The sequence below is a fragment of the Chanos chanos genome, chromosome 8 (assembly GCF_902362185.1).
Source record: "Chanos chanos chromosome 8, fChaCha1.1, whole genome shotgun sequence".
NCBI classification, from domain to species: Eukaryota; Metazoa; Chordata; class Actinopteri; order Gonorynchiformes; family Chanidae; genus Chanos; species Chanos chanos.
In genome coordinates, this window is record NC_044502.1 from 15142816 (window position 1) to 15170268 (window position 27453).

General features: G+C 42.7%; 1 protein-coding gene across 1 annotated transcript; it reads right to left on the minus strand.

Annotated features, from left to right (window-relative positions):
• Positions 1-409: 409 nt before the first annotated feature.
• akap7 (A-kinase anchoring protein 7) lies at positions 410-26848 on the minus strand. Its single transcript, XM_030782600.1, has 8 exons — positions 26088-26848; positions 25600-25740; positions 24753-24904; positions 23901-24037; positions 22757-22917; positions 21384-21496; positions 19965-20112; positions 410-1748 (listed from the first exon to the last, which is right to left on the minus strand). The coding sequence occupies exons 1-8, from the start codon at positions 26395-26397 to the stop codon at positions 1558-1560; spliced, it is 1353 nt and encodes a 450-aa protein (XP_030638460.1). The 5' UTR covers positions 26398-26848; the 3' UTR covers positions 410-1557.
• Between the last annotated feature and the right edge of the window lie 605 nt (positions 26849-27453).

Sequence of the window (27453 nt, forward strand, 5' to 3'; positions counted from 1 at the left end):
ATACTGAAAAAAAAAAAAAAAAAGATCCACCATTTGCTTTTGATCATTAAGGCCACTTCGGAAGTGGTAGCTTCTCTGTTCACCAAAAAAGCGTCGACAAGAACTCAACTAAAATTTCATTTTGCTTTCGCGTCTACAAGGAGGCCGAGAATAACCCCCACAAAAATAAAAGGTCGCATTAATTGGAACCTCCCTTTTCACTGACTCGTGTACGAGTCTCTGTGTGTCAGTACATGTGTGTCTTGCTGGTTTTTGATGGTGAAAAGTGTGGCTGTGTGTGCATTTGAAATCTGTGCCTAGCGCAGATGTTCTAGAATATTCTAGACGATCAGTCAGTGCTCTTCAGCTCACCGGTGAGGTTAAGTTCCTGTTTCATCTTATCTCTCACAGCTGGTTCTGATAACAACTTTCTGAGGCCACTAAGTCTCCTTAAAATGGATTCCCTCTCCATTTGAAGCCCCCTCCTAATCAAGCTGTCGTAACATCCTACAAAGGGGAAACAAACAAATAAACAAACAAAATGCAAAACAAAAGCACGCATCATGATGTGTTTACAGAACTTAAATCGACACGGACGATCTGTGCGATCGAGCTCGTTTAGAGCGACGTCAACAACGCGACATCGCGAAAGGATTTAATCACAAAGTCTTTTCACTTCATATCTGAACCCCCCAAAAAAAAAAAAATACAACAACAAAAATCCCATGTAAACATCATTCACAGCACATTTTAATTCTCCACTGCATACTCTGACCCTCCCCTTTTTTTTTTTAAACAGGTCTGTTTTTCTTTTTCAGGATAACGGGGAGAGCCGCGGTTCAGAGGTGTAGTTCATTTTCTGTAGTGATTCCTAGCTTAGGGAAAAAGGAAGAGTGACTTTGTGTGTGAGTGTGTGTGTGAGTGTGTGTGTGTGTGTGTGTGTGTGTGTGTGTTGGGCAGCTCTGAAAGTGGACTGTCCACCTCCCCTCTCCTCACACCCTTACACTTGTCGTGACGATCTCTGGCCTGCGGCTGTAGTGTTGTAGAGTGGGGCCAATACTTTCTGTTAACACAGATCCACTCTCAGAGCTGACCAGGGAGTCTGGGACTCCGCTTACAGTTTGTCTAGTGGCAATTTCCTTCAAAAAGGTCATTTCTCTTTCTCTCTTCTGGGTCTCGTCATGCAGGGAAAGAAGACAGAGAGGTACAAAAAAAGAATAAAAAAAAAGATGACAGAAGATGACTGGTAAGAAGTAAGACAGAGAGAACATGGACAGACAGGTTTGTAGCAGGACTGAAACTGAAAGAACCATGAAGCACGTTAGGTGTAGTTGAAGGGTGCAGTCGACGAACAGAAACTGCATAGGGACTCTCCCAACCAAAATAATCCGACACCGCCTCGAAACTCCTGTCCAACGCTTCCTTCTCTCCTAAAACTCTCTCTGTCCAAACGCGACATGGCCCATTTCCCAACCGCCCAATGGCAACAAGCGGCGTTTTTGTCTCCGCGGCGACGGGCACATTGAGATACGGGGTTAGGGGCGTCTCCCGCCCCCTCCCCTCCCCTCCGCCCGTCTCTCATTTGCTAACGCTGGCATTGTTGAGGTCACCGGCAGGTCGTGAAGGAGGTCCCTGGTCTTTAGGAGGACCTCCGTTCTGTTGCGTCTCCTCCATGTATTGCTGCACTGCACGTAAGACAGCGTCTTCCACCAGCCTCTTACTCAGACTCAACAACTCCTCATCGTCAGGCTCTGGAGCCCGCTTCGCACCTACACACACACACACACACACACACACACACACACACGTGTCACTAAGACTGAACACCAGGCCACTTCACACAGACAACTATAAACTGAAAACTGCTCTCAAGGCTTAAAGCCCCCAGATTTAAGTAAATCTTAAACCAATACAAGGTGCTCTTGGTATTCAGCAAATCTGAAATCATATTGATTTTTTTTTTTTTCTCTTGGGAGAGACAGGCTGTCAGTTATAAGTGGCATTCAACTTTAGTCAAGAGGTTTTCTAGAATTTTTCTATATTGTCGGTCATGTGATATTTCAGTGCTACAGATACTAATGAGCTTCACAGCTGTACAAGTATTTGCCACTGGATCAAACAGTTGTTTCAGCTGAGGCCAAAACCTACCAGTCTTAACGATCTTCAGAAAAAAAAAAAGGGGGGGGGGTTTAGACAGACTGCCATTCGACAGGTTACAGAATGGAAGTGCACTGGATGTGAACAGTGGTTTGGGACTGTGCTTGGTGGGTGGAGGAGTGGGGGAGAGGGAATGAGGTGGGGGTATAGGGGAGAAGAGGGAGGGGGGGGGGGTCTAAAGTCTGTACACACAGAGAGAGACACGTACTTGTCCGAGAAGCGCGGTGTGTGCTGTGAATAAGATCTGTAAGACAAACAAGACCCGTTTAGCAACCATTTCAACCTCTCTAAAAAATAACAGTCATTTGATCTCTCTCACCAATCAAAGGATCTCGCTCCCCACACAGATCACGCCCCCGTTACTACTGAGGATGACGACGATGATGAAGGTGATGGCTACGACAAATGATCTTTCACACCCAAATCAACTGACCCCGCCCCCGCCCCCTCCCCCCGCCCTTGTTGATCCAATATGCGGCAATATTTAGGAATCATTCTTCCCATTCTTTTAGTTTGATTGACATTTCATCAGCATTTGGCTAACAGATTTGTTTGATTGACACTGGGTGAAATTGAAATATAGTCTCTGTATATTGAGTCACTACTGGATCAGAACTCAATTTTTAGTCTTTTTTTAAAGCCAGTCAGACAGATGAGAGGAGAGATTTAGATGGGATTTTTTGATGTTTGTTTTGTTTGTTTTTAAAAAAGAGGTACAATTTTCCTTGTCCTTCTTGTTGTAGAGACCTAACTCAGAATCACTTGTCCTGTAATTCCTTGTCCTGCAGTTCTGATAATGGCTTTTTTAACATCTCCACTCAACAGCCACTTTTTCCACACCCAAGCTTCTTGCGTTCTGTTCATCTAATAATGAATATGGGGTTTTTTTAGTTGTTTTTTTTTTTTATTTATTGTTCTTCATTAGTACTCAACGCAAGTCAACCTGGGTTCATCCACACACACATCCCAGCTGTTTTCTCATGTTTTCCCTGACTGGAGATTTCATACCTGCCATAAAGACTAGAGTAATGATAATTAGCTTCTTCTACCACACACACACAGAGAAAGAGAGAGAGAGAGAGAGAGAAAAAGAGGGGGAGAAAGAGAGAAAGAGAAAGAGAGAGATTGTTGAGGTTATACAACTTTACAAGAGCTGTAAATGTTCCCTTTACTGTGTGACTAATGTCCCTTGATAAGAATGACAGATCAGATTTAATGTGGACAGTGAAGGTTAATATTTAATGTTTAAACATAAACAACAACTGTTCACTTGCCAACAAACCAGTAACACCTCATAAATCTCTCTCTCTCTCTCTCTCTCTCTCTCTCTCTCAGCCCTAATCTAACAGAGCCGATCCTGTAATGTGTAGTCAGCTCAGGACTATGATGAGCTGGGTAGAGTGTTATAAAAAAAGTGTTATAAAAACTCTGTTATTCTCTCTGTTTGGGCCCAGCTCTCTCACCTCTGCTCATCACTGTCTCCCTCCCCAAAATTGCATCTGTGAATTTATCAAACCAAAGATTCAGCAGAGTGTGTGTGTGTGTGTGTGTGTGTACAGACGGTATTTCCTGAGGAAGTGACCAGTCCATTAGGAAGATCCGCTCCTCTGACTCTGGTGAAGATTCAGCTAAGGAAATTGGGGAATGTGACCACTCCCAACAACACACACACACACACACACACACACACACACACACACATACACACACACATCTCTGACCCTTATTCACCATTGCAACATGGTCTGAACCTTCACCAGATCCAACCTGACTACCTCCTTTTTGTGGTTAAATGTTTTTGTGTGTTTGTTTGATTCTTTTAGTCAACTGATATAACAAAACATCAACTGAATTTCGACAGTCCATTACAAAACTGCAAAGCGGGTACTGATTGTTCGGCAGTGGCTCTAGCCCGATCTGGTTTTAAATAAACCATTCAACAAAGTCAGCGCACGTATTAAGAGTTGAGCTGGATTCTATTATCAAAGCAAATGAGAGCGTTAAAAGAAAAAAAAATCGCTGAGTCAACAGAGCTGCTAGCTTACAGAGCTGTGACCTAACTGTTCTCCCACCGCAACAGAAACCCAACTCTTTCTCTGCTCAGCCAACGTCAACTAACTCCAAACACGTGCAGAGCCGATACGTGCGTCGGTCCTAAGGTGGTTTAGATCCCGCACGATCAGAGATACCCACCAAGAACTCAGAACAAGCTCTGGAAAAGAACTTTGTCTTCGGTAAGACTGTCATAACAATGTCATAAATCTATCGTGCTTATCGGACGTCCACGCCTGTGACCTTAAGGCAGATATGACTGGACTTTAGGAGGGAAAAAAAAAAAAAAAAACTTTATCTTACACACCCACCTCAATGCCATTAGATTCTTTTCTTTTTTTTTTTTTCCTTTGGCAGATCTGTCGTCTGCTGTGCTAGGCACATTCACTGCTCAGTGACAGTTCGACACAGAGATGACTCTCAACTTTAGCCTTGAGAATGTATGTGTGTGTGTGTGTGTGTGTGTGAGAGAGACAGAGAAAACAAGAGATAAAGATTTGATACAATATGGCTGTGTCTTCAAAGAATCAAAGGTTCTTTTTTGTATACAGAGCAAAGGCCTGATGCATTAACACACAGTCAAACAAATATCCCTTTTTTGACACAGAGTAACACACAATAGCATCAGACAGGCAATGTCATACCCTGCCTCAAGACATACTCCATAATTCATAACGTTAGCACATTAGAAGCGTAAACTGCACAAAAGAAAACAGGCATCAGTAGGAGTAGGACTTAGAAACATCTGAACAGGGCCTCTAATAAGGTTTTACACATGCTAAAGATCTCAACGCTACAGATACACATGCTAAAAGCTTGCCTGTACCGCGCTCTGCACTGTGTTAATTAATCAAACTATCATTTTTCACCTTCACTGCCAAACATAAATATAAGCCAGTTAATCAACTGGGTTTTAGCAGTATGTGTTCCCCATCGTCCTGTCTCACAGTTTATAACATTATTTACTATTACCTGAGCAATACAAGACCCAAAACATTTATTTTATCATAGCCTTTTTTTCCTGCCAAAGGTTTTTCTGGTTGAATGAGAGGCACCGTACAGGACTTAATATCTGGAGCCAACACTCAACTCACACAAATAACGTGATAAAAGCCTCACAAACACAGGCCTTTAGAGTGTGTGTGTGTGAAAGAGATATATTTTGTGTGTGTGTGTGTTGTAAAGGGCAGGCTGTAGAGTCCTGGCGAGAGAAGCAAGCTCCCCTATGGAGATTTGTCAAATCCCAACACTACTGCTGAACATGGGCGGAGTCATCAGGACACCCAGTCTGACTCCGCTACGACACATTGACGGTCTGTCACACTGCCAACGGCACGACCAGGGCGCACTCACACACACACACACACGCACGCACACACACACACACATGCACACGCACTCACACAAGACCCAGCTGCGCACACAAGGAACATCTGCCGGCAGATCAGCCCAAGAGAAACTAAACTACACGACTAGACCTTGCCCCCTGTAACCTCTCTCTGTCTTTAACACACACACACACACGCCATTATCCTCTGGTCCCCATCCTCAATTCTACCTCCATTAAACTCTCTCTCTCTCTCTCTCTCTGCTCTAACTCCCTCTTTCTCCTCCACCCTCTCTCCTTCTCTTGCTCATCTCATCCCCTCTGACTACCTCTCACCCTATATCCCTCTCACTGTGTCTACCACCTTTGCCTTATCCCCCCCTCCCCTTCTCCCTCCTTCTCCCTCCCTCTCCCTCTCTCTCTCTCTCTCTCTCTCTAGAACTAGGACACACTCCAGGAACACGCACTAGCTCTTAGTGCAGGCAGTGTGCTTCTCCCGGTGCCGGACAGAACCCAACAAGACGAGACTAAACTCCTAACCAGAACCTCCAGCCAAACACACACAACACAAAACAAAATCACCGGTTTTACCCAACCCAGACAGAACAATTACGACCCCAGCCGCCGCCTGAATCTGAAGATTAAAACTGTAGACAGAACAACAGCTCTGATAGAATCTGCTGCAGAGAAGAGCGTAGGGGGGAAAAGATGGGATATCTTTAGTCAGACAAAGGAAGAAGACAAGTCCACATTTCTGCACACACACACACACAGTCGACACGGGCAGACGTCCTCGGTGGCTCTAAGCCAGTTAAACCACATACTCTATAAACTCTTTCACGCTGTCAAACGCAGATAACCTGATTAGTATGGAGATGTAAAACCTCCCCATATATGCTCGTCTTGACAGATCACAGAGGCCGCGAGAAGCACCCGTTCACTCTCTCTCCCACTCTCTCTCTCACTCTGTTGGCACGGCTGAGATTTGTGCAGGAGCAGAATAATCCTGGGAAGCCCCCGGTAACGGCGTTGGACGGCAGTAACGGAAGACTTACTGAGTTTGTCCTCGGTTCTGGAGAATGGAAAGCAGCATAACTGCCCCATGATTGTAGCTGCTCCCTTACTATGTCTCTTTCTCTGTCTCTTTCGCTCCCTCTCTCTGTGCGCTGGTAGTCCAGTGGAAACACAGAGAAAAGCTGAGTTCAGTCGTGGATCCTCACTGCCTGAGAATGATCGTGTGCGTGTGTGTGTGTGTGTGTGCGTGCGTGTGCGTGTGCGTGTGTGTGTGAGAGAGTGAGAGTGAGAGAGAGAGACAGAGAGAGAGAGAGGGAGAGTGTCACGTTCGTTGGCTGTGACACAGTGTGTGTGCGTGTGTGTGTGTGGAGCGGGGACTCTAGCTCCACCCCCACGCTCTCTCTCCCTCTCTCTCTCTCTCTCTCTCTGCCGCTCACTGGCATGGGTACTAGCATTGAGATAAAGCACAGCTGACTACGACTGGAGTATGTGTGTCCATGAGAGAGAGAGAGGGAAAAGAAGAGGGAGGGGGAGGGGGAGAGAGAGGGGGAGTGAGGGAGCGGGGAGAAAGAGAGAAGGAGAAAGAGAGAAAGACAGAGAGAGAGAGAGAGAGGGAGAGCGAGAGACGCACACTCCGAACTCTTTGGCTTAGTGAACTTCAGTAGGTCTCCACGTCTGGCTAAGTTTATCCATGATTAGACATTCTTACTCTTGCGAATACAACACACGCCGTTGTTGGCACTCTGTAACAGTGTGTGTATGACAGTACTTCATATTTTACAACAGTCTTCAGTGTTTACCGTCACTGTAAATACTGACATTGTCGCGAGACCTCATCCTCTTCTGAAAAACTCAGTGTTACTTACTTGATCTTTTTACGTCGTTGCTGTGCGCAAATGGAATTTGAACCGTGAGAGGGTTTTAAGAGGGAGACTCAATCTAATGAGGGATTATATAGCGTCCAATCAAAGGATTTTGTGATTTCACTTAGCGCCATCTCAGTACACAATGCGAATGTGTGTACAATGTTTGAGTCATACAAAACCATTATGAGAGTAATTACAGAGTACTTGTCAGATGATTACGGTTAATTTAAGTTACATGTTCCCAAAACCGTCGTGTTTTTCAGCGGTTAGGCAATTAAATGCTCGTCAAAAATGTTCACGATATTTTCTGAAAATCTCGCAACTGTGACAATAGCAGTTTCGAGGGGACAAGCAATTTTATACATGTTAGCAGACGCATGCGGAGCCAGCGCTCACGTGCAAATGAACAAACGCTGTGGTGATACATACCGGGCATCTCTCTCTCTCTCACACACACACACACACACACAAACACACACACACACACACACACACACACACACAAACACACACAAACATCTGGCGGCCTTTAAGACCTCTTTCCTGTGTTGACTCCATGTTATTGGTCCACGAGAGACTGGCTCTCTGTTACCCATGATGAGAGACAAGACAGCGCCAAGATAAAATTAAACTGACATTTCCTCACACGTTCACCCTCACAACATTTATGAGTGGAAATGTCATTCGCTTGAGTATTTTTGCGTGATCAACATTCAATCAGTCTCTTATTTCTTTTAAAACTACGTTTGATTTCCCTCAGTAAATGCTCTCTTTTCTGAACAGCCATCGTCTGCAAACTGACTACTTTATAATTTGAACATCTCTGGAGGAAAAAAAAGAGATGTGAACTGCATTAAAAATGGGCTTTTTTTTTTTTTTGAGTTCATCTCCGTGTTAGCCCACTGAAGTGGAAGAGGAGCCGAGGGGCGAGCACGCGCACGCACACACACACACACACACACACACACACGAGCACACACGCGCACACACACACACACACACACACACGCGCACGCATACACACACACGAGCACACACGCACACACACACATGCACACACGCGCACACACACAAACACTCACAGAATTATTCTGCATGCACATCGTGACCTAGTTGACACAAGTGGTCAGTTCAGCCAACAACTCCTCTGCCTCTCGCTCTGTCATCATTTCAGTCCATATCCCTCTAAACTGTTATCCACTCGCTCTCCTTCTCCCACTTACTAACCGTCCATTCTCACCATCTCACCCTTTCATCCCTTCATCACCGTCTCACTCTAAAACATTCACTCTCTCGCTCTCAGCCTCCTGAGAGAGGCAAGCTTGCCACTAACAAATACCACATCAGACCGCTGATCTGTATTCACTTAACCCACCTACGCAAACAGGCAAACACTATTCAATTAGCCTCTAATCTCATCTAATACACTGCTACTCAGCCAGCATGGACAGAGAGAGAGAGAGAGAGAGAGAGAGAGAGAGAGAGAGAGAGAGAGAGAGAGAAAGAGAGAGAGAAATGGCTTAAGAGGGCTAGAAGCTTATGGAAATAGTGACCAAATATATGTTTATGCATATAAACGTTTCTGCTTAATATGCTGTTTATTTTGCACAGCTTGATAAAAGCACCAAAAAGACAAAAAAAATGGGGAGGGGGAGAGAGAGAGAGAGAGAGAGAGTGTGAGAGTGAGAGAGAGAGAGAGAATACAGTTGTGTAAGTCCAGCTCTCTTTCTCTCCTTTCAGCAGTATTCTGTCAAATTCCCTCTCTCTCTCTCGTTCTCTCTCTCTCTCTCTGAATCTCACGCTGATCTGCCCTCAGTGTTAACAGCACAAGACGACGCGACGCTTCAGGGGTGCCATTCGAACGCCTCACTCAAAATTCCTCAGTGACTGAAATCAGTTTTTTTCCCAGCATATAAAAAGCCTAGACTCACAGATTCAAAAACAAAAACAAAACAAAACAACATCTTTCCTCGAGCTTTGGAAGAACATATGGATATAAAATACCAGCATTCCAAATAAAATATATAATCTTGATGTATCATTTTTATTTAATACAAAAGAGCTATTTGCTAAACGACAAATTTTGATGAATAGTTTAATATATCTGTTGTGGTGGTACATTAGACTACTGTTCGCGTGAATGAGGAATTCTAGTGAAGTTAAAACTTATTTCAACTTATAAATCACTGATGTCTTGAATTGGAATATGAATTATGACTGATGAGTAATGGCCAAATGATGTCTTAATAATCTTAAATCTATAAATCCTCATTAGTAGATCCTGCTGTTTAAATGTTAATTAGTGACTGTGAGCAGTAGTGGAAAGGCAGCAGATTAAAAGCTCAGAGGTGAACAGACTTCAGCTGCAGAGCTGAAAACAGCTACAGACCGAACGTCTCCCCAGTTTCCTCACCTCCACTCGACATGTCCAGGCAATTAATCATCTTTACAACCCGCTCCGTGACACGGCGATCGATACCAAATTATATGTCATATCTGTAGAGTGTATATCTGGGAACACCATGCTTCAGACACATAGAAAAATCAACAAAGCCAGTCTGTGAGGAGAAATTATATTTCTCTCTCTCTCTCTGTGAAGGTTTTTCTCTGCCTCCATCTATCTGACTCACTCTTTCTTTAGAGCCATCTCTCACTTTCTCTCTCTCTGTTAGTCCACCTGTCTCTCTCTCCCTCACTCTCTTTTTTTTCTTGTGTAACACCTTTCCCTAAATGATTTCTTTGACTTGTCTGGCTAACGTTGGATCGATACTAATCCATCAGATGATGAGAGTCCAGCAGGAACCTCCGCGTTTTTATCATTACCGGATCGAAGAGGAACGAAATAAATAATAAAAAAAAAAAAGGTAGTAATTTCAGTGCCCTTTTTCATGTCAGAGCCACTCAGTACACAAACAGTGTACGGTCTTGGGAGAAAGCCCTTTAAAGGCACATTCATAAGCAACGTGGACAAGCTATTGTGCAAAGGCCGCAGGCCCGGGACAGAGTTCGGATCCATCTCGTTCTTCTGTGTGAACAGAACAGTGAGTGCTGACATATTGCCCGTCTGGAATCTGCTGTGCCGGGATTTTGAGAGACGTGGTTTTTTTGCCACGGCCTGGGAGAAAAAAAAGGAAAGGCTGTGTGTCTATTCCAACACGGGCCAGTTCATGGGGGGGGGGGGGGGGGGGGGGGGGGGGGGTGGGCTGTAGTATGCAAATTTCACCTCGCTCTTGCAGAGAGCTCGTTTATTTGATGGACTATCAAGCTTCATGATGAGCTGTTTTGATAAGGCCTTTAAAGCACGTTTTTAATTACAAAATTACGCTTATTTAATAAACTGATACTTTTTTTCATTTGGTGTTCGAGGTTGTGTATGTGAGAAATAAAGATTGAAACAAGCTATTAACCCAAACACAGATACACACGTTCACACACACACACACACACACACACACACACACACACACACACACACACAGCTTGAGGCTGTGAACTGTTGAACTGATTTCCGTGTCTTTAAAGAGACAGGAATGAGCTGAAATGAGTGTTGGTATATAACTGAGAGTGCACATAAAGAGCTCACATGAAAAGAGCTAATGGAAAGAGAAACCTAGAGCTCACAAAAAAATGACATTTCACTCCGTAAAACCGTCATTTAAAGCATATTATCTTACTTTAACTGCTCCTTTTACTGGAATACCAGGGGCAACGGGGGGGTATACTCCCAGCAATATAGCTCGAAGTAGATACGTACAAAATGGTTCTTTTTTTTTTTTTAGAAATTTACACACTGTTTCTGAACAAACTGTTGCTGGAGCATTGTTATTATCCTGTTGACTCCACTGGTAGTGTATTTTCTGACCTTTCTCTAACTGTTATAAAACAGGAGGTGCAGCTAAAGTGAGGCAGTAGTTTTGTTGTGCTTTTAGTCTATATACATACTCAGACATGTGAACTTTGTTTTACGTAATTACAATAAAACTTACACGACATACAGACAGAACAAACAAGACTACAGTATCAGCTTCGCATAATTCACATGTGAACATTTCCCAGATATTGATTTCTTTCGCTTTGTAAATTCGTTAATGATTTCACCAGAAACCTACTCATCTAAACATCCTTTTAAAGCGCAAATCCACCCTGATGGCTTCGCGCTGGCTTCATATAAACGTATAGCATGTTCTTTGGGAAGAAGAAGGGAAGGAAAAAAAAAGACGTGAGATGGGTCAATAAAATCCTCCCCGCTCGAGTGCAAAAACTTGTTTTTTTTTTTTTTTTGGTTTGTTTTTTTTTTCTGGGAGGCAGATACTCCCCTGTGCATGAGTGCGGAGATGAAAAAGGACTCAGTGAACGGTGAAGGTCAGAAACAGTTCCTGCTCTGGTCAGTGCGCCCTGTTACGGGTCAGGCATAAACCCTACAGACACAGTGGTCTACGCACTGCGGTGAGGAAGATAAGCTTCTCTGCCTCCTCGGTTTGGGCTCTGATTAATGTTATCGTCAGGAGAAAAGCCACTTGAGATGAATGCTGTGTTTCAAAAGGTCTTACAGACGGGAGTCTAACTAACAATCTCAATGTTTCAGTGTTTCCTTCCTGCCTGACACAATATATTCCAACCTACAAACTGCACACACACTTTCATTCTAGGAAGAGCAAAAAAAAAAAAACCTTACACACACACTACATATATAAACACACACACATATGTATTGAGAAGGAGGGAGAGGCCTACACACACACACACACACACATACTGTACATATATACATACATAGCCTACATACACACACACACACACACACACACACACACACACACACACACACACACATATAATGAGAAAAACTAAATAAATTTTGCTCTTCTTGACTTTTTAGCAGTAAGCGTAGTAATATGCCTTCTGATGTGAAAGACATACTACCATACAGACTACGTGGTCAGACAGAATCAAAGGCACTGAGGGTATGTGCAGCGTGGGAATGCACTGAATGCAGCGAAGCGTGCGAAATACACACTTCAGTATACGGCAACCTCCCGCTGGCTGTATTACCAACTGTAGACGCCACGGGCGAATTTTCCACTACAGCGAAACACGTATCTTCAAACAGCACACAACGGCGCATGACAGTGTGAGCGTGTTTTAGTACCCCTGCCCCCTCTCTCTGGCCTCTTCTGTGGTTAGCCTATTAAAATATCTATTTTGTATTTTTGAAGTTACGCAGCTGCTGATGTCATCTTTAACAATGTCCAAACAGTACATTATATTGTTTGTTATAAACCTATTTATCATCTTAATGCAAAGGCCTACCTAGTCGTAGGGTGCTACATTAGAGGGCATAAAAAAATGCTTCGACATCTAGGTCGTCGGACGAAAAGCTAGCGTTATAAATGTCGATGCTGGTGGATTATGGATATTATAAGGCGAAAAACATATGACTATAAACCATTCATAAAGTCTGTATCCGCAGACAAGCACTGAGGAGCACCTCTGCAGTCGGGTCCGTGGGGTTCTAAAGTTGTGCAAGGTTAGCAGAGCTGAGGGAAGCACAGTTGTTCCGTACACTCGAGAACCGTACTCGGAAAATCCTAACATTCGGAGAGAAATCCTGATATCCCGTCACGGCGGATTACACGGCTTTGCTTATTCCCCCTTTCCCCCAGATGCCAGGGATGAATTGAGGAATTACAGGCACCATCAAAAGACCATGACTGCGTTGGATTAACTAGAAGACAACGAACTACAATGCCCCCGCGATATACAGAAGAGAAGCACAGTAAAATATTTAGAAGAGTCCTTGAAATTTCAATACGATGTGCCGGTCAAGAGGAGCTTCAAATTCTGAGTAAAATATAGAATGCCACCATAGGCCTATCCAAACATTTCAAAAGCCCTGTTAGACAAGAAAAAATAATAATGATTTCAAAATACGAAACAAATATGTATTCAAATAAATAACTCATCCATAATTCATCGAGCTTCTCTTGATCGTAAATCAGCGTGCAAGCACTTTGTGGATCTGACATTTAAAGTGTCCTTTTTATAAACATATTTTTCTCCTGCCAGTGGAGTGTCTCTGTGACTCGTTTCTGACTGCTTCTGGCTAAAACTGACGTGTCACTCAGATCATCAGCGGGAAACTGAAAGTCAGCGTCGGACCGGCATGTCACTCCATTGGTGTCAAACCGTCATCATCTCAAAGTCAAAACCTCTCGCTTTCTGTCAACATTCGACTCAAGAGAACAGCTACCCTTTACACACCTCACGTGAAATTCAAATCGTGTCTGAGTCGCTGTTCTTAGGCATTTAATAACAACAGTGATCTCAAACTCCGATTTTCCAAACACTGTATTCAAAAACACAAATCGTTCAGCATTCTGGGCAGTCGAAATTAAAAAAAAAAATACAGAAAATTCCTCAGGCGTCTTTATTTGAAGATTGGTTGTTCATATTAAGAGCCAGGTTCTGAAAATAGGTTAAATAAGGTAGAATGTATGACAGCACCTCATCCATCAACTGAAGATTATTAACGAAAGCAGACACTGGAGTTCAAGGTTGAAGCTAGATAACATGTTATGCAGTGAGAGCTTAGGACTTAGAGAGCTAGCTACAGGCTTCTTCAGTGGACACGGGTGAGCTGCTTTGTGTTGTTCATTTGTGAAACACAGATTCCCAAGGGGAATTGGAGAAATGGTCATTAGTCTTGCATGTTTTTATTGGAGCAGCTCTATCCATGGCTTAACGAAACATCTTTATAAAACAAGTCTGGGAAACTCATTTCATGTCTGACTTACAAACACTATTTTCAGATACATCAGGATACTGCTTACTCAAGCAACTTCAAAAACCCCAGTTTACAGAAATTCCCCCATGTACCAATCTCTGTTCTGTTTATTTTTTCCCTCACTGTCAGTTTAGTGTTCTAGCATTGTGTGTGTGTGTGTGTGTGTGTGTGTGTGTGTGTGGACACAGAGCCAACATCTCAAAAAGGTACATGGTAATTAAATGAGTACTGATTTTCCAGTGAAAAATTCCTGAAACTGTTCCATTACTAGGCACATTACAATGATTATTCACAAGAGGGCGCTGTTTTGGAGCATGTGTTGGTAAATAACTGTGTTACACAGTGTATCCTTGAAAAGTCCAATTCTCCGTTACTGCTCCTTGACACAATATAGATAATTGAATACTGAGAAACTTCCTATATAATGAGGATATATCGACTGCCATACTGATTAAATGAAAATTAGAATTAAACTGAGAATTCATTCCTCTTGACACAGTGTAAATAAATGGATGAAGACTGCAGATGCTGCTGATGACAGAGCAGGGGACAGCTTGGAGAAAACAGACACACTAAGTCACGTGATTCATGGCACTACTCCAGAATTCTGAATTTCAAAGTCCCTCATATTCAGAGAGACCTGTGTGTGTGTGTGTGTGTGTGTGTGCGCGCGTGTGTGCACATGGTGCAGAGACTGACAGGGTGTTTCTGTGGAGAGCAAAAACTTGACAAGGGCCAAAATGAGTTGTCAAACAGAGCAGACCATCTGTGAAAAACACTCAATAAAAAAAAAAATCTATGCTTTTATCCCTTAAAACATCTGTCAGTATGTGCTATTTGTTGTGAAAATCAATTCAGAAGTATGAAAATGAGTCATGTGAAATGTAGACAGTGCTGTGTCGATTACTGACACTGGGTTAGAGGTGAGGAGAGTGTGATGCATATGACAGAACCAGACCCACACAGTGAAAGACTAACAATGCACCACAGGGACATTTCATTTTGTTCTCTCTCTCTCTCTGACTGACACACACAAACATACACACACACTCACACTCTCATATGTGGAGTAAGGGGTTGTTTGTGTGTGTGTGTGTGTCTACAGGAAGGTACACTCAATTTGGTGAGGTGTGACTGACAGTTCTCTCAGAGAGCACACGGCAAAGCAATCTGTTCTTCAATATTCACTGCCTTTCTTCTCTCAGGATTTCTCTAATCTACTCCGGTTTATGTCACCTTTGTCCTTTGCCACTCTATCTTATTACTCTTGTCTTTTCTCTTCATATCTCTGTGCCTGTCTCCTCTCTCCTCCTTTTGGCTACGGCTGAACACTGAGGGTGACTGGCAGCGCTGAAGCCAATTAGTCCAGATCACAGAGTACCGTTAGAGACCGAGTCACAAATACAGACGCACCACTTAGCCAAGATCACAGAAAACTGTTACAGTCCAAGTCTCTCTCTGACACACACACACACACACACATTTGGTTCAAGGGGCCAAATTTTATCGCCAAATATAAGACAGAGAAGGCCAGCGGAGAGACAAGCCAGGATTAGGCGAGTCCCTATTTCCCTATTTCCAGTGCAGACAGGTTCACAGACAGATATTCCCTACTGTGTGACACTTCTGCATTATATCACTCTTCAGTGTAATTAAGTCTGAGAAGCACAGAACACTTTGCCATTTTCTCATTATTTGTGTGGCCAGTCACCCGTTAGGTCGTCAGACCCTTCAGACTGCTCCATCAGATACACAGCACAGCGTCTATTAAAACATGGTCAGGAGCTCTTTACAAGCTGGGCTCTATTTCTGTCGACCGTAATCAGAATTTACTCAGCGGTCTCTGTGGTAACGCATCACAGAGCAAGTCATTCCCTCACCACTTCCCTGTTTGCCCCGTTCGACCGGAACGTTCCGGAGAAAAACATTTAGCTGAGCGTAAATTCTGTTGGATTTACACCAACTTTTAATGGGCTCCATCAGAACAGAACATTCATAACCAATTAAAAAAAAAAGAGGGCAGCAATAAAAACAGCTAAACTTTTCCACATCAGACCAGAGCACTATAAACATCATCAAACAAGATGAACTGCTATCACTACCAACAATATGACTGCAACTATGACTACCATAACTACTACTGGAACCAGTAATCACTGACTGACAATCACTGTCATTACTACAACTCCTTAGTAACCAATACCACAGCCGTCACTAACACCATTACAATTACCAACGCTACCGTCTCTACCAACAGCACAACTGTTACTAACACCATTACAATTATCAACTCTTCTGTCTCTACTAACAGCACAACTGTTATTAACACCATTACAATTACCAACACTACTGTCTCTACCAACAGCACAACTGTTACTTATATCATTACAATTATCAACACTTCTGTCTCTACCAACAGCACAACTGTTACTTATATCATTACAATTACCAACACTACTGTCTCTACCAACAGCACAGCTGTTACTTATTATCATTACAATTAGTGCTGTTAATACAACAACTATTACTGCTACCAAAGCAATCACAACTACAACTGTCTCTACCAGTATTATAACTGTTACTACTAATGTTATTACAATTACCAGCACTACTGTTAATGCAACTTTCACTGCTATTCTCTCTATTGTCATCAGTACTACTGTTTCTTATGGTGCAGAAGCAGGATTGTCTGTTTCATTGATTGTTGACATAATGTGCTTAAGTTGTGTAAGTATATCAGCCATATAAATATGAATGTTTGTGGGCAGAGCTCAACTCAGCGGTGCTACAGCCGCTTGGTTCAGGTTTTTCTGAGGTAAAGGAGACTGGTCATGCTAAATTGCTGCGTTAGTTGTCTGTGACAGGTAGACAGAGTGACCTGGCTCTGATCTGTGCTCTTTAATTGTACGCTTGATTAAAATCTATTGGTTTTCTGCTCCTGGCTCTTCTCCCTCCTATCCATCTCTCTAGCTCTCCTCTGTCACTTTCACGTGGCTTTAGCTGTTTAACACACACCTACACTCTCTTGTGCTGTCCCCTTCTGTCTTCCCTCTTCCCCTCTTGCTTGCTGTCTCTCCCGCTCCATCTCTCTCTCTCTCTCTCTCTTAGACACATAGAGATTAAACAGACTGGGCAAACAAACCCTGAAACAGCTGACAGTTACTATGCATAAATTATCCTGTTCCCACACACTCAATTCTTGTTAGTCTGTACAGCCACTGGGACCATGCAACACACACACACACACACACACACACACACACACAGTTACTACAGATTCTGCAGAACCCTGATTTTTCATTATATCACATCAATTATTTACCACACAGAAACCACATGCTCGTTTCTGCCGTAGAGTAACCCCAATCACATCTATCAGCGTGGATCCACTGTCCTCTAGTGGCAGGAATTACAACATGTCCAACATCCACTAGATGTCAACCTTGAACTAAACATATGTGATTCTGCATTTCTGAGTTCTGAATAGCACAGAGCGCACTGCCTGACATTTGTGTCAGTGACAAGTTGCACTCATTGAAATTTCACAGGAGTCAGCGCTAGAGACAATTTAGTTTACATAAATGTCCATATGGCTATTAAACAAACAGAAGCTACAAGTTCCAGACTGAGAAGATGGCACTAATTAAACGCTTAGATAAACCAACTCCACAAATGACAATGCTGGCTCACTGACAAAAGACTATTCACAAAAGCACAGGTCGTCAGCCTCGCTGTCACATAACGGAACGCCAGCACCGCTCCTAGCGGTCGTCAGAAGCCACCGAATGAGTTAGACAATAAGTCGTACTTCATTGATTGTTAGTAGTCTGTTACTTGTACTTGACTGATGGTGTGTGTGTGGGCAGGAGGGGGAGTTCCACAATTAAATGCTTCAAATTGGAGGGAGGGTAAACTCTGGAAGAGAATACAAATCGTGACAAAGAGGTCAAACAAATTTGTTAAAAAGCTCATCGAAACGTGTACATCACTCAGCTACGCGTCCGTTTTGTTCTACTCTTGCCTCCGATTTTATTCAGTTGTTCACTCAAGGCTGCTGTATGAGAAACGCCAGGTGTGTGGCCAGTTAGTGCGGACGGTTTGTGATTTCGGCCGGTGAGCTGCGCACTGACCCACTCAGACGCTTCTCCGTTTCAGGCCACGTTTGCGCTTTCAGCCGACTAACCTGAAACTCGTCTCTGGACTGCTTCACCTCTGTACAGCGCTAGCTTTGTGAGCATTATCCACACCGCGGTTCATCTCGCAGCATCTGCTGCTGTTTTCTCTGGGTGTTCTGCTTTATTTATTTACGTTCCAGCGAGCGACACGTGTTCGTCTGGCTTCTTAAACAAGAGCGTCATTTAACCGAGTCCCATGTGGGAAACGTCGCTTACTTTCGTCTTGTGCGTGGGGAAGCTGACGAGACAACAGTCTGACCCACGAGCTACCGATGCTGCACGCAGAAGAGAGCACGTAGTATAGAGAGAGAGAGAGAGAGAGAGAGAGAAAGAGAGAGAGAGAGAGATGGTACACACAGAGCCACAATGGCTGTGCAACGTGTGACTGCAAAACGCAAGTACTGAGGTATTGATTTGATTTGTGCAGATTAACTTATAAATTCACATCTAGATACGGCAATAGCTAATCGGCGTGAGCGGGAATTTCCCGCGTTAAACACACTGGACTTGGCGGGAACGATTAAAACCCTAAATTCAGGCCTTGTAAGGTACACTTTGTTTCCTTCTGCAATAGTCCGTCAGTTTAACTGAACAGACAACACCTCACAATTCCCCAACACGAGCTCATCTGCACTGCAGTGATAATCACCTGAGCAAAGAAGACCATCAGATTCCAGTGTTTATAGCCTACTTAAGATGCAAAACGTTAAAACCCCACTCATCCCTATGATACTCACAGTCAGTCAAAGTATAAGTCAATTAATCAATCCACTGAATTGCACAAACTTAACTGAACTTGTAACTCAATTCACTACTAGCAGATAAATTGAGTGTCTCTTATCTCCAGTGTTGAAGACACACTAGTCCACATATTCTGCTTTATGCCTAACACCAGTAAACCATCATTAAAGAGGCCAAGAGTGCAGTAACTTGAGGATAAGTTGATTGAGGAGCAGTGGTATCAAACTGGAGTTAAAATGTCTTGTCTAACTGGTCCCAGAGAACCACTGCACAATTGCATTTTGCAGGTTCCATTAGTGTGGAAGGTCAGACTACAGGGCTGGGCCTTTGTGTTGGTCACATTTGAGTGTCTTCAGGTTAAGATCTCTGATGTCATAATACAAGCATTCCAGACAGAACAGAGCAGGAGCAGAGTTGTGTGAACTACCGTTACCTAGACGACATGAATGTTCTACTGAACTGCTAAACACTGTGTGAACTGATCAAACTTTGAAAATGAACTGCAAAACTGAACCGTATCAGGATACATGTTTGACCACAGTGAGCGTATTCTTTATATGTATTCAGAATGAAAACGAGGACGTCCAGTGTAACTATGAATACTCGGTATGACATCCTGAGATGACATCCAAATTCAACCAATTTGACACTGTAGAGTTAACAGGTCACCTTTTTTTTTTTTTTTTTTTGTTACCTTTTATATATCGATTTCCGTTGTGAAAATATAACTAGTTATTCCCAAGAGAAAAAAAAAAACTTAATTTGAGCGATACTTTAGGTCTAAAACATCCAAAATGTTTTCAAAGTTGTCAGTTTCAGTTGTTAAAGTAACGGTACATTACTGCAAAAGCCACAGTACACTGACTCACCGAATGTGACTGATTTCTCGCGATGGTAATATCCATCTGGAGTCTTTTTCTTCAGCATTGAACACAAGTCCAGCCGACACACTCTCTCTTCTCCGAACGGGTACTTGGCGTACTCCGAGTACAGATCAGGGTCCAACTTCTTGATTCCCTGTAAACACACAGAGACGTCGCTGAGATGAGCTCTGCTTGTCTCATCAGTTAGTCCAATCAAACACCCCCACACCAGAATGCGTTGGGAGGGTCCAACGTGTGTCGGGGCTGATAACCTCTGACAGGAAGTGTGTCCAGGAGGAAGATTATGCGGGCGACGCCTATCTGCTCCTCCTTCCTGTAATGACCGACAAAATCCTCATCTCATGCTTATCCTAAGTGTGTACGTGTCACAGTGAGTGAGAGAGAGAGAAAGTGTGTGTGTGTTCGTGTGTGTGCGTGTGTGTATGATAGTGTACCATCAGTCAGAGGAGGGGAAAAACATGTCATAGAACAAGTAGAAGGCTAAAAATACTCTCCCTCAGTGCAAAGTGGAGGCTTGAGCAGTTTGTTAAGCGTGTTTAGCGCGCAGTATGCGTGGCGATGTAAATGTGAGTGTATACATGTATATGTATGTGTCTCCGTGTAAATGTGTGTGTGTGTGCATGTATATGTACAAGAGCGTGTGTGTGTGTGCGTGTGCGTGTGCGTTTGTACTTGTGTGTCTGTGTCTGTGTAAGATAACAGACAGGACAGTTATGTGTAGTCACTCCTCTCTGTAGCAGATCGGAGAAATCTGGCATGGATACACCTGCAGGTGTCGGCTAAGCCACTCAGTCAGTTTAATTATGCCAATCTGTCCAATTCTGCGACGAATTTTTGCTTTGAAAATGACCAAATCTTCAGTGTAATATGTAATCTCGACAAAATATGAGGATGGAAACCTAGTCCTTACCTGAGGAAACACTGTTACCCATGAGGCACCAGCCAGTGACCAACACACCAACCTAATGCACAAGCAACCTTTGGTATTTGATGACTTAAGTCCTTCTCTATGTACAGTCATACTGTCTATATCAAAAGGTACCGCCAAAAATGTTCTGGTTACATATAAATTGGATACATAACAATAAAGCATGGCCCTTCAATGTCAAGAGTAAAAAAAAAAAAAAATCTTAATTTTAACAAAAGCAAGAAGCGCATTCCCAAAACAAAAACAACTAAAAACAAACAAACAAAACATATCAGAATTTAGAGAGCGCTTCCTGACAGCCAATGACTCAGCCTTTCTGATCTATTCACCCCTTCAAGCTGCATGCCATCTCCCTCCAGACCAGCGAAAACAGTTTTTTTTTTCTCCACAGGAAGAAAACAAAACTGACAATGTAGCCGTTTTTTTTTTTTTTTTTTTGCCCCCCCCCCCCCCCCTTGGATTTGAGCGGTTCTCACCTGACTGCGGAGTTTCTTCGCGCGGGACAGTTTCATAAAGGTGAGATGAGGTTTAAACGCTTTGGCGTCGCCGGACGGGATGCCGTTCTCCTCAAACGTCTTCCTGACCGCCTCTGACGAGGAAAAGAAAAAGAAAAAAGAGAGAGGGAGAGAGAGAGAGAGAGAGGGAGAGAGAGAGTGGAGGAGTGAGGCGGCAGTTGGAGCTATTTCCAGCACGTAGTCAGCTTGCTCTCAAGCCTCAGTGTAACACAAGGAGATAATCAATAGGCAGGCAAGGCCAGAGCAGGTCGGGGCTGGTGTGTGTGTGTGTGTGTGTGTGTGTGTGTGTGTGTGTATATATGAGGGGGTTTAATGGGGTTCAGGGAAAATAAACATTGAGGGACACTTTAGTATCTCAGACTAAAATCTTAAACATATACAATTCTATCCTCTCTGCTTTTTCTTCCCTGTTTTTTCCATCACTCTGTCTTACTTGTGCAGTGATGACAACAGAAAAAAAATGTTACATCTCATCTTTTCTCCATTCTGACACCAACATGCTAATTCACAGTGATTCCTGTGTACATCTGTTCTGACACCGGACACAACACCGTGGCTTCAAAGTGACTTTTGGGAAATGCTGTAAAGTCTGGTCAGCATAAATTATAGATTATACCACAGATTATAGCAAAGTCATAAGTGATATAGATTATGTAAATTGATGCAACAGATAATAACACAGTTATAGATGACAGATTATAGAATATCTATATATGACCTGGCATAACTCATTTACTGAAGCAACAAAAATCTGCCACAACAGTCAGGAGTAAAACAAATTTCCTGTGCACATACAGAGCCAATTTAAAAACCAGACAAGTACACACTCTACAATGTAAACCCCCTATACACTACCACATATAGAACCTATTTAAAAACTAGACAAGTACACACTCTACAATGTAAACCCCCTATACACTACCACATATAGAGCCTATTTAAAAACCAGACAAGTACACACTCTACAATGTAAACCCCCTATACACTACCACATATAGAGCCTATTTAAAAACCAGACAAGTACACACTCTACAATGTAAACCCCCTATACACTACCACATATAGAGCCTATTTAAAAACCAGACAAATACACACTCTACAATGTAAACCCCCTATACACTACCACATATAGAGCCTATTTAAAAACCAGACAAGTACACACTCCACAATGTAAACCCCCTATACACTACCACATATAGAGCCTATTTAAAAACCAGACAAGTACACACTCTACAATGTAAAGCCAAACAAACAATATGGTGAAATGGTGAAAACCATGGGAGGAAGAGATGAGAGAGAGAGAGAGAGAGAGAGAGAGAAGGAGGGATACAGACCTGCGATCTGAGTCAGTGTGGTAAGGTGTTCTCCTTCAGCCAGTTGGATAAAAGCCACTTCGTTTTTGAAGTGTGAGATGCCAGTGAACGGCAGAACCAGCTCCGTGTCCTTCAGCAGTGACTGTATGGTGGGCTTCATCTCACCCACTGCACACGATGCCCTGTTAACACACACACACACACACACACACACACAGCAATCCCTCGTTAATCCCCTCCACTCAGCCTCAGCCCAGAAAGACACATACACTCACACCATCAGTCAACACACTCTCTCATAAACACATACACACACACACACAAGCCGTTGACAAACACACACATACATACAACACATATGACAGCAAATCACAAGCAGTCACACACACACACACACACACACGCACACAAATACAGATCTCTGGTTGGTCAGACATTGTGTTAGCATGCTCAGAAGCACAGAGAGACTTAGCTACATTAATCAATAGAATTCCAGAATATTCCATTAGTGGTCCATATGGGTATTACATGATGACTACGCAATAAGAATAGCACATTTTGTTACCAAGTATTCTTAATACCTCCCTGTACTGCGTGTAAAAGCCAAAAGGTCAGCGTGTATTACGTAATAACAAAATAACTACACAGATGGTCTGCACTACTGCAGCAATATGCCAATGCTTACACATAAGACCTTTGACACGCAGTGTGATACAACACTGTCTGAGAATGCGGTCTTCTTGCATCACATCTGATGCAGAATTACCAGAATCTGCATGACATGTAATCTGCATTGTATGTACAACACAGTCTGAATCAAATAAAAAGAAAAATCTAATTAAAAAAGGGAAAAAAAAGATGCAATTTCTTGTTCAGCTCATTTTCCACATAAATTGCAGACAGAGCGGGAATAGTAATTCACATTACTCCAAAACGGATGAATAAATGGACGGAAAAATCCTGATATTAATGTAACAAGACAAGAAAGAGAGAGAGAGACAGATTGAGAGAGAGCAAAAACAAGTGAGTGTGTGTATCAGGGGGAGTGTAAAGGACTGTGTATGTGAGAGAGAGAAATAAACAGTGAGGTGAAGAGAGAGAGAGAGAGAGAGAGAGAGAGAGAGAGAGAACGGGACTGTGAAAGACAAAGAAATCATTCACTCACAGGTTGACCTCTTCCTCAGTGCCAAGGTAAGTAACCAGCAGAGTGATGTGCAGACTTCCCACAGGAATGAGAGCAGGAGTCATCCGTGGATCCTTCTGGACAACCAGTGCCTGGACTGCCTCTACACTCTCTTTAATCTAATAGGCACACAGATACACACACACACACACACAGACACATAATATGAACTATGAATGATTTCTATTCACTCTGAGTTAAGCAGGTTCATTAAATTATTAACATTAGTGGTAACTCAGCACGAGATTCTGAAGGCCAAGTGATACTCTATGTGGTATCCGTAGCGTGGAGGGTTTGAGCAGGAAGTGTGGAGCTGTGCAGGGTCTCTGTGTAGAGTCTCCGTGCAGTACCCCCAAAAAAACTAACACGATGTTGAATCGGCAGCTGATGCCAACTTACGGTGACAGGAAAACGTGCCCCGTCATAAAATCGAAATGGGCAAGAATGTAAAATCACCGTTCCATTTCCTCTTTCTGTTTACATTTATTCATTTAGCAGACGCTTTTAACCAAAGCAACTTCCAAGACAGGCAGAACAGAAACCAAGCACACAGCCACACAGTCTGTTGTAGAAATGCCACAGCTATGCTAAGTTTTAGACCAGATACGAATGTTGAAGGGAAATAAAACAGTGGACTACAGGTGGGTCAGACAAATACGTATCAGTGTTGGGGATGTGTAGGGAGCGCCGGCTTCAGTCAGATGGGTTCAAAGCTAACAGTGAACAGCATAATCAGGCTTTTTGAATAGTGGATTAATGGGATTTGATTGATTGATCGATTGACTGATTGATTGACTGATTGATTGATTGATTGAGTGAGTGAGTGAGTGATACCTTCTGGTTGGTGATTGGTATTGAAACAAAATAGTTAGGACGGTAAGATTCTTTCTTCTTCTTCTTTTTCTTCTCTCCATCTTCCTCGCTTTCTACTCGACCACTCTCTCCTCTCTTTCGTTTCTTCTTCAAACTGCTCTCAGAGGTTGTAACTAAAAAACAAAACAAACAAAAAAAAAATTGGAACAAAACTCGTTACATTTTCTACAACCAACTGCAAAATACAAAAAAAACAAAAAACCCTCGGTATAGTGCAATGTATCCATTTTAAAAGAAAAAATAAAAACAAAACAAATTCTGCACCGATTATAAGCCTTCATTTTATGCGCGTCAGCAATGGGAAAACATACAAACGGGTAACAAACGCATTATTCATTAAGCCCAGGCAGCTGGCAACCATCTGAATGAACTTGCAGCTGTGGTACTAGGAAGAGACTTGCATCTCTTGACAACTGTGCATAATTCCTCAGTAAGAGAAATGTCGGACCCCCGCCGTCAGTCAAATTAATGCTCTTTCTCTGCCAAGGCCACTCTCTGAGCTCTTTACAATGATACCAGCACCGGGTATCTGGACCACGAAAGCATGACAGGGGCCGTGTGAGTTCTTCCCGACCGAGACGGTAAGTTCTGAGAGTATGTTTGGCTACTTAGAAGCGTTTGTGATGTGAGGGTAACATCTCGTGTCAAAACTGGGGTTCAAAACAGGGTGTGTTTTAACTAGTCAGCACTCACATCCATGTATCTGAGACTTTAAAAATACCATAAAAACAGACAGTTTGTTTAGTCCAGTCTGGTCCAGAGTTTTGTATGTGGAAAACCCTCATCCGAAATGTAAAAATGTACTTACAGCCAAGCTCTTTCCATATTTTGGTATTGGCAAACGGGAGCTCAGCCATTAGGCTATCTGTGGACTCTGATGACCTCACTCTTTCCTTTCGTGCCCGTGGCTTCTTCATTTTTCTTTTGGCCGTCTTCACCTTTTCACCCTCTGAGAATCAAAACATTAAGACTGAGGTATGAAACGCGGTGTTCAAATACCATGTTGTCCAATCTGCCATTGCAATGAGCGAAAGTTTGAAGGAGACTTAGTTATCTTGCTACCACTATAGTGTAGCTCCGTCATTTTGTTGTAAGGTAATACTTAATACTAAAATCTTATGCAACCACCACACATTTGTTATAGTACTACTATGGTCTGTGTTCATGCATCACTGGTTTTCAACTTTGAAAGGAAACTGAGCGGCCTGCACCACACTGTACAATAAAAAGCCACTTTAATAGTGACGTGGTTTACTGTGATGAGGAAAAAGAAAGCAGACTGTTTACGTAGCTCACCAGTGTTGGAGTCTTTTGTGTCAGGTGAGATGTCCTTCCTAAGTTGGACATTTAATGCATCGCCGTCACATTCCATACCCGTTTCATGTTTGCCAGCTACAGAGTCTGCCTCTGTTACCGGCTGCATGCCAAGAAAATCAACCTTTCTTTGAGGTATGTGGTAAAAACGACTCACGGTCTGGGAAGCTACTCTGATCGACTTAAACTTAGCATTAAGCAAATTTCGTAAATCAACACGGCTATCAACATGCAACGTCCTTGACAGAGTCCCATGTGCTGTTCTGATTAACGTTAAGTAAGGTCTTAACATGTCAGACAACAGTAAATCTAAGTTGCAAAACCGTTTGGATTACAACGCTTCGATGTGTTCATAGCAGGCCTATTAAGAAAATAAATGTCGAAACCTTAATGCATGTGGTCCAGAGAAAGCATTAAGGACCGTAAGGACAGATGTATTAGATATTAGCAGCAGTAGATTAACACACAGCATGTAGGTTCATGGCTAGAAACTCCAGTTTTGAGTCGTGAGTGTGTACGAACGTAAACGTGATTAGAGGGCTATCTTTGCGAGCTACCACCTGTTTAGACGAGCTATATCGCAAGCAATCCACTTGAAAGCCTTTTTAGCCAGTACAGTATACAAATATCACCGATCAACAAAGTAGAAAATGTTCCTTTTGAATATGTTTCCGATGCTGCTTTCCGTGTCGATATATTCTTTTATCGGATCTGAAACAGTTACGGCTACTTTATTCTTGGAAAACTGCGTGTCCTTTGCAGGGTTATTTTTAGGACATGCTTGAGTTTCTGTCCCTGTACACACGATGAATTGTGCCAATAGGAACCAACACACTGTACCACTTTGTAAACACACAGGTACGGATCCTCTGTAGGGTCAAATGATATTCGCATGTTCTTAAAACGAAAGTTATATTTGAAGCGCCATCTTAAGTGTCACATGCCTATCTTTATCGTCTTTGATGTATACGTCTTCGAGGACAATGGTAATATTGTTTTGATCCATTTTGTGAGGCCATCTGTAGGCTGTGTCTTAGAAAAACATGCTTTTGTTGTCTGAAGTAAATATTTATTTGTTCAACAACTGAATCGATCAGATGTGTTCAACAACTCGTTCCTGTAAGACATCAATTGTATTCTTGCATTTACATGTAGTAGTAGCCTACCAAACGTGCTGCAATATCAAGACTTAAAAAAACGGTCCAGTGATGACATCACAATATTAGTTACTGTTTATTAAAGTGAACATGCAGTTTCAAATAGAGTTGTTTTAATTGTAGTTAAGTTCAAAGACAGTTATTTTAGTTTTAGTTCATAGCAGAAGTATTTTTGGCTATCTGAGGTCAAG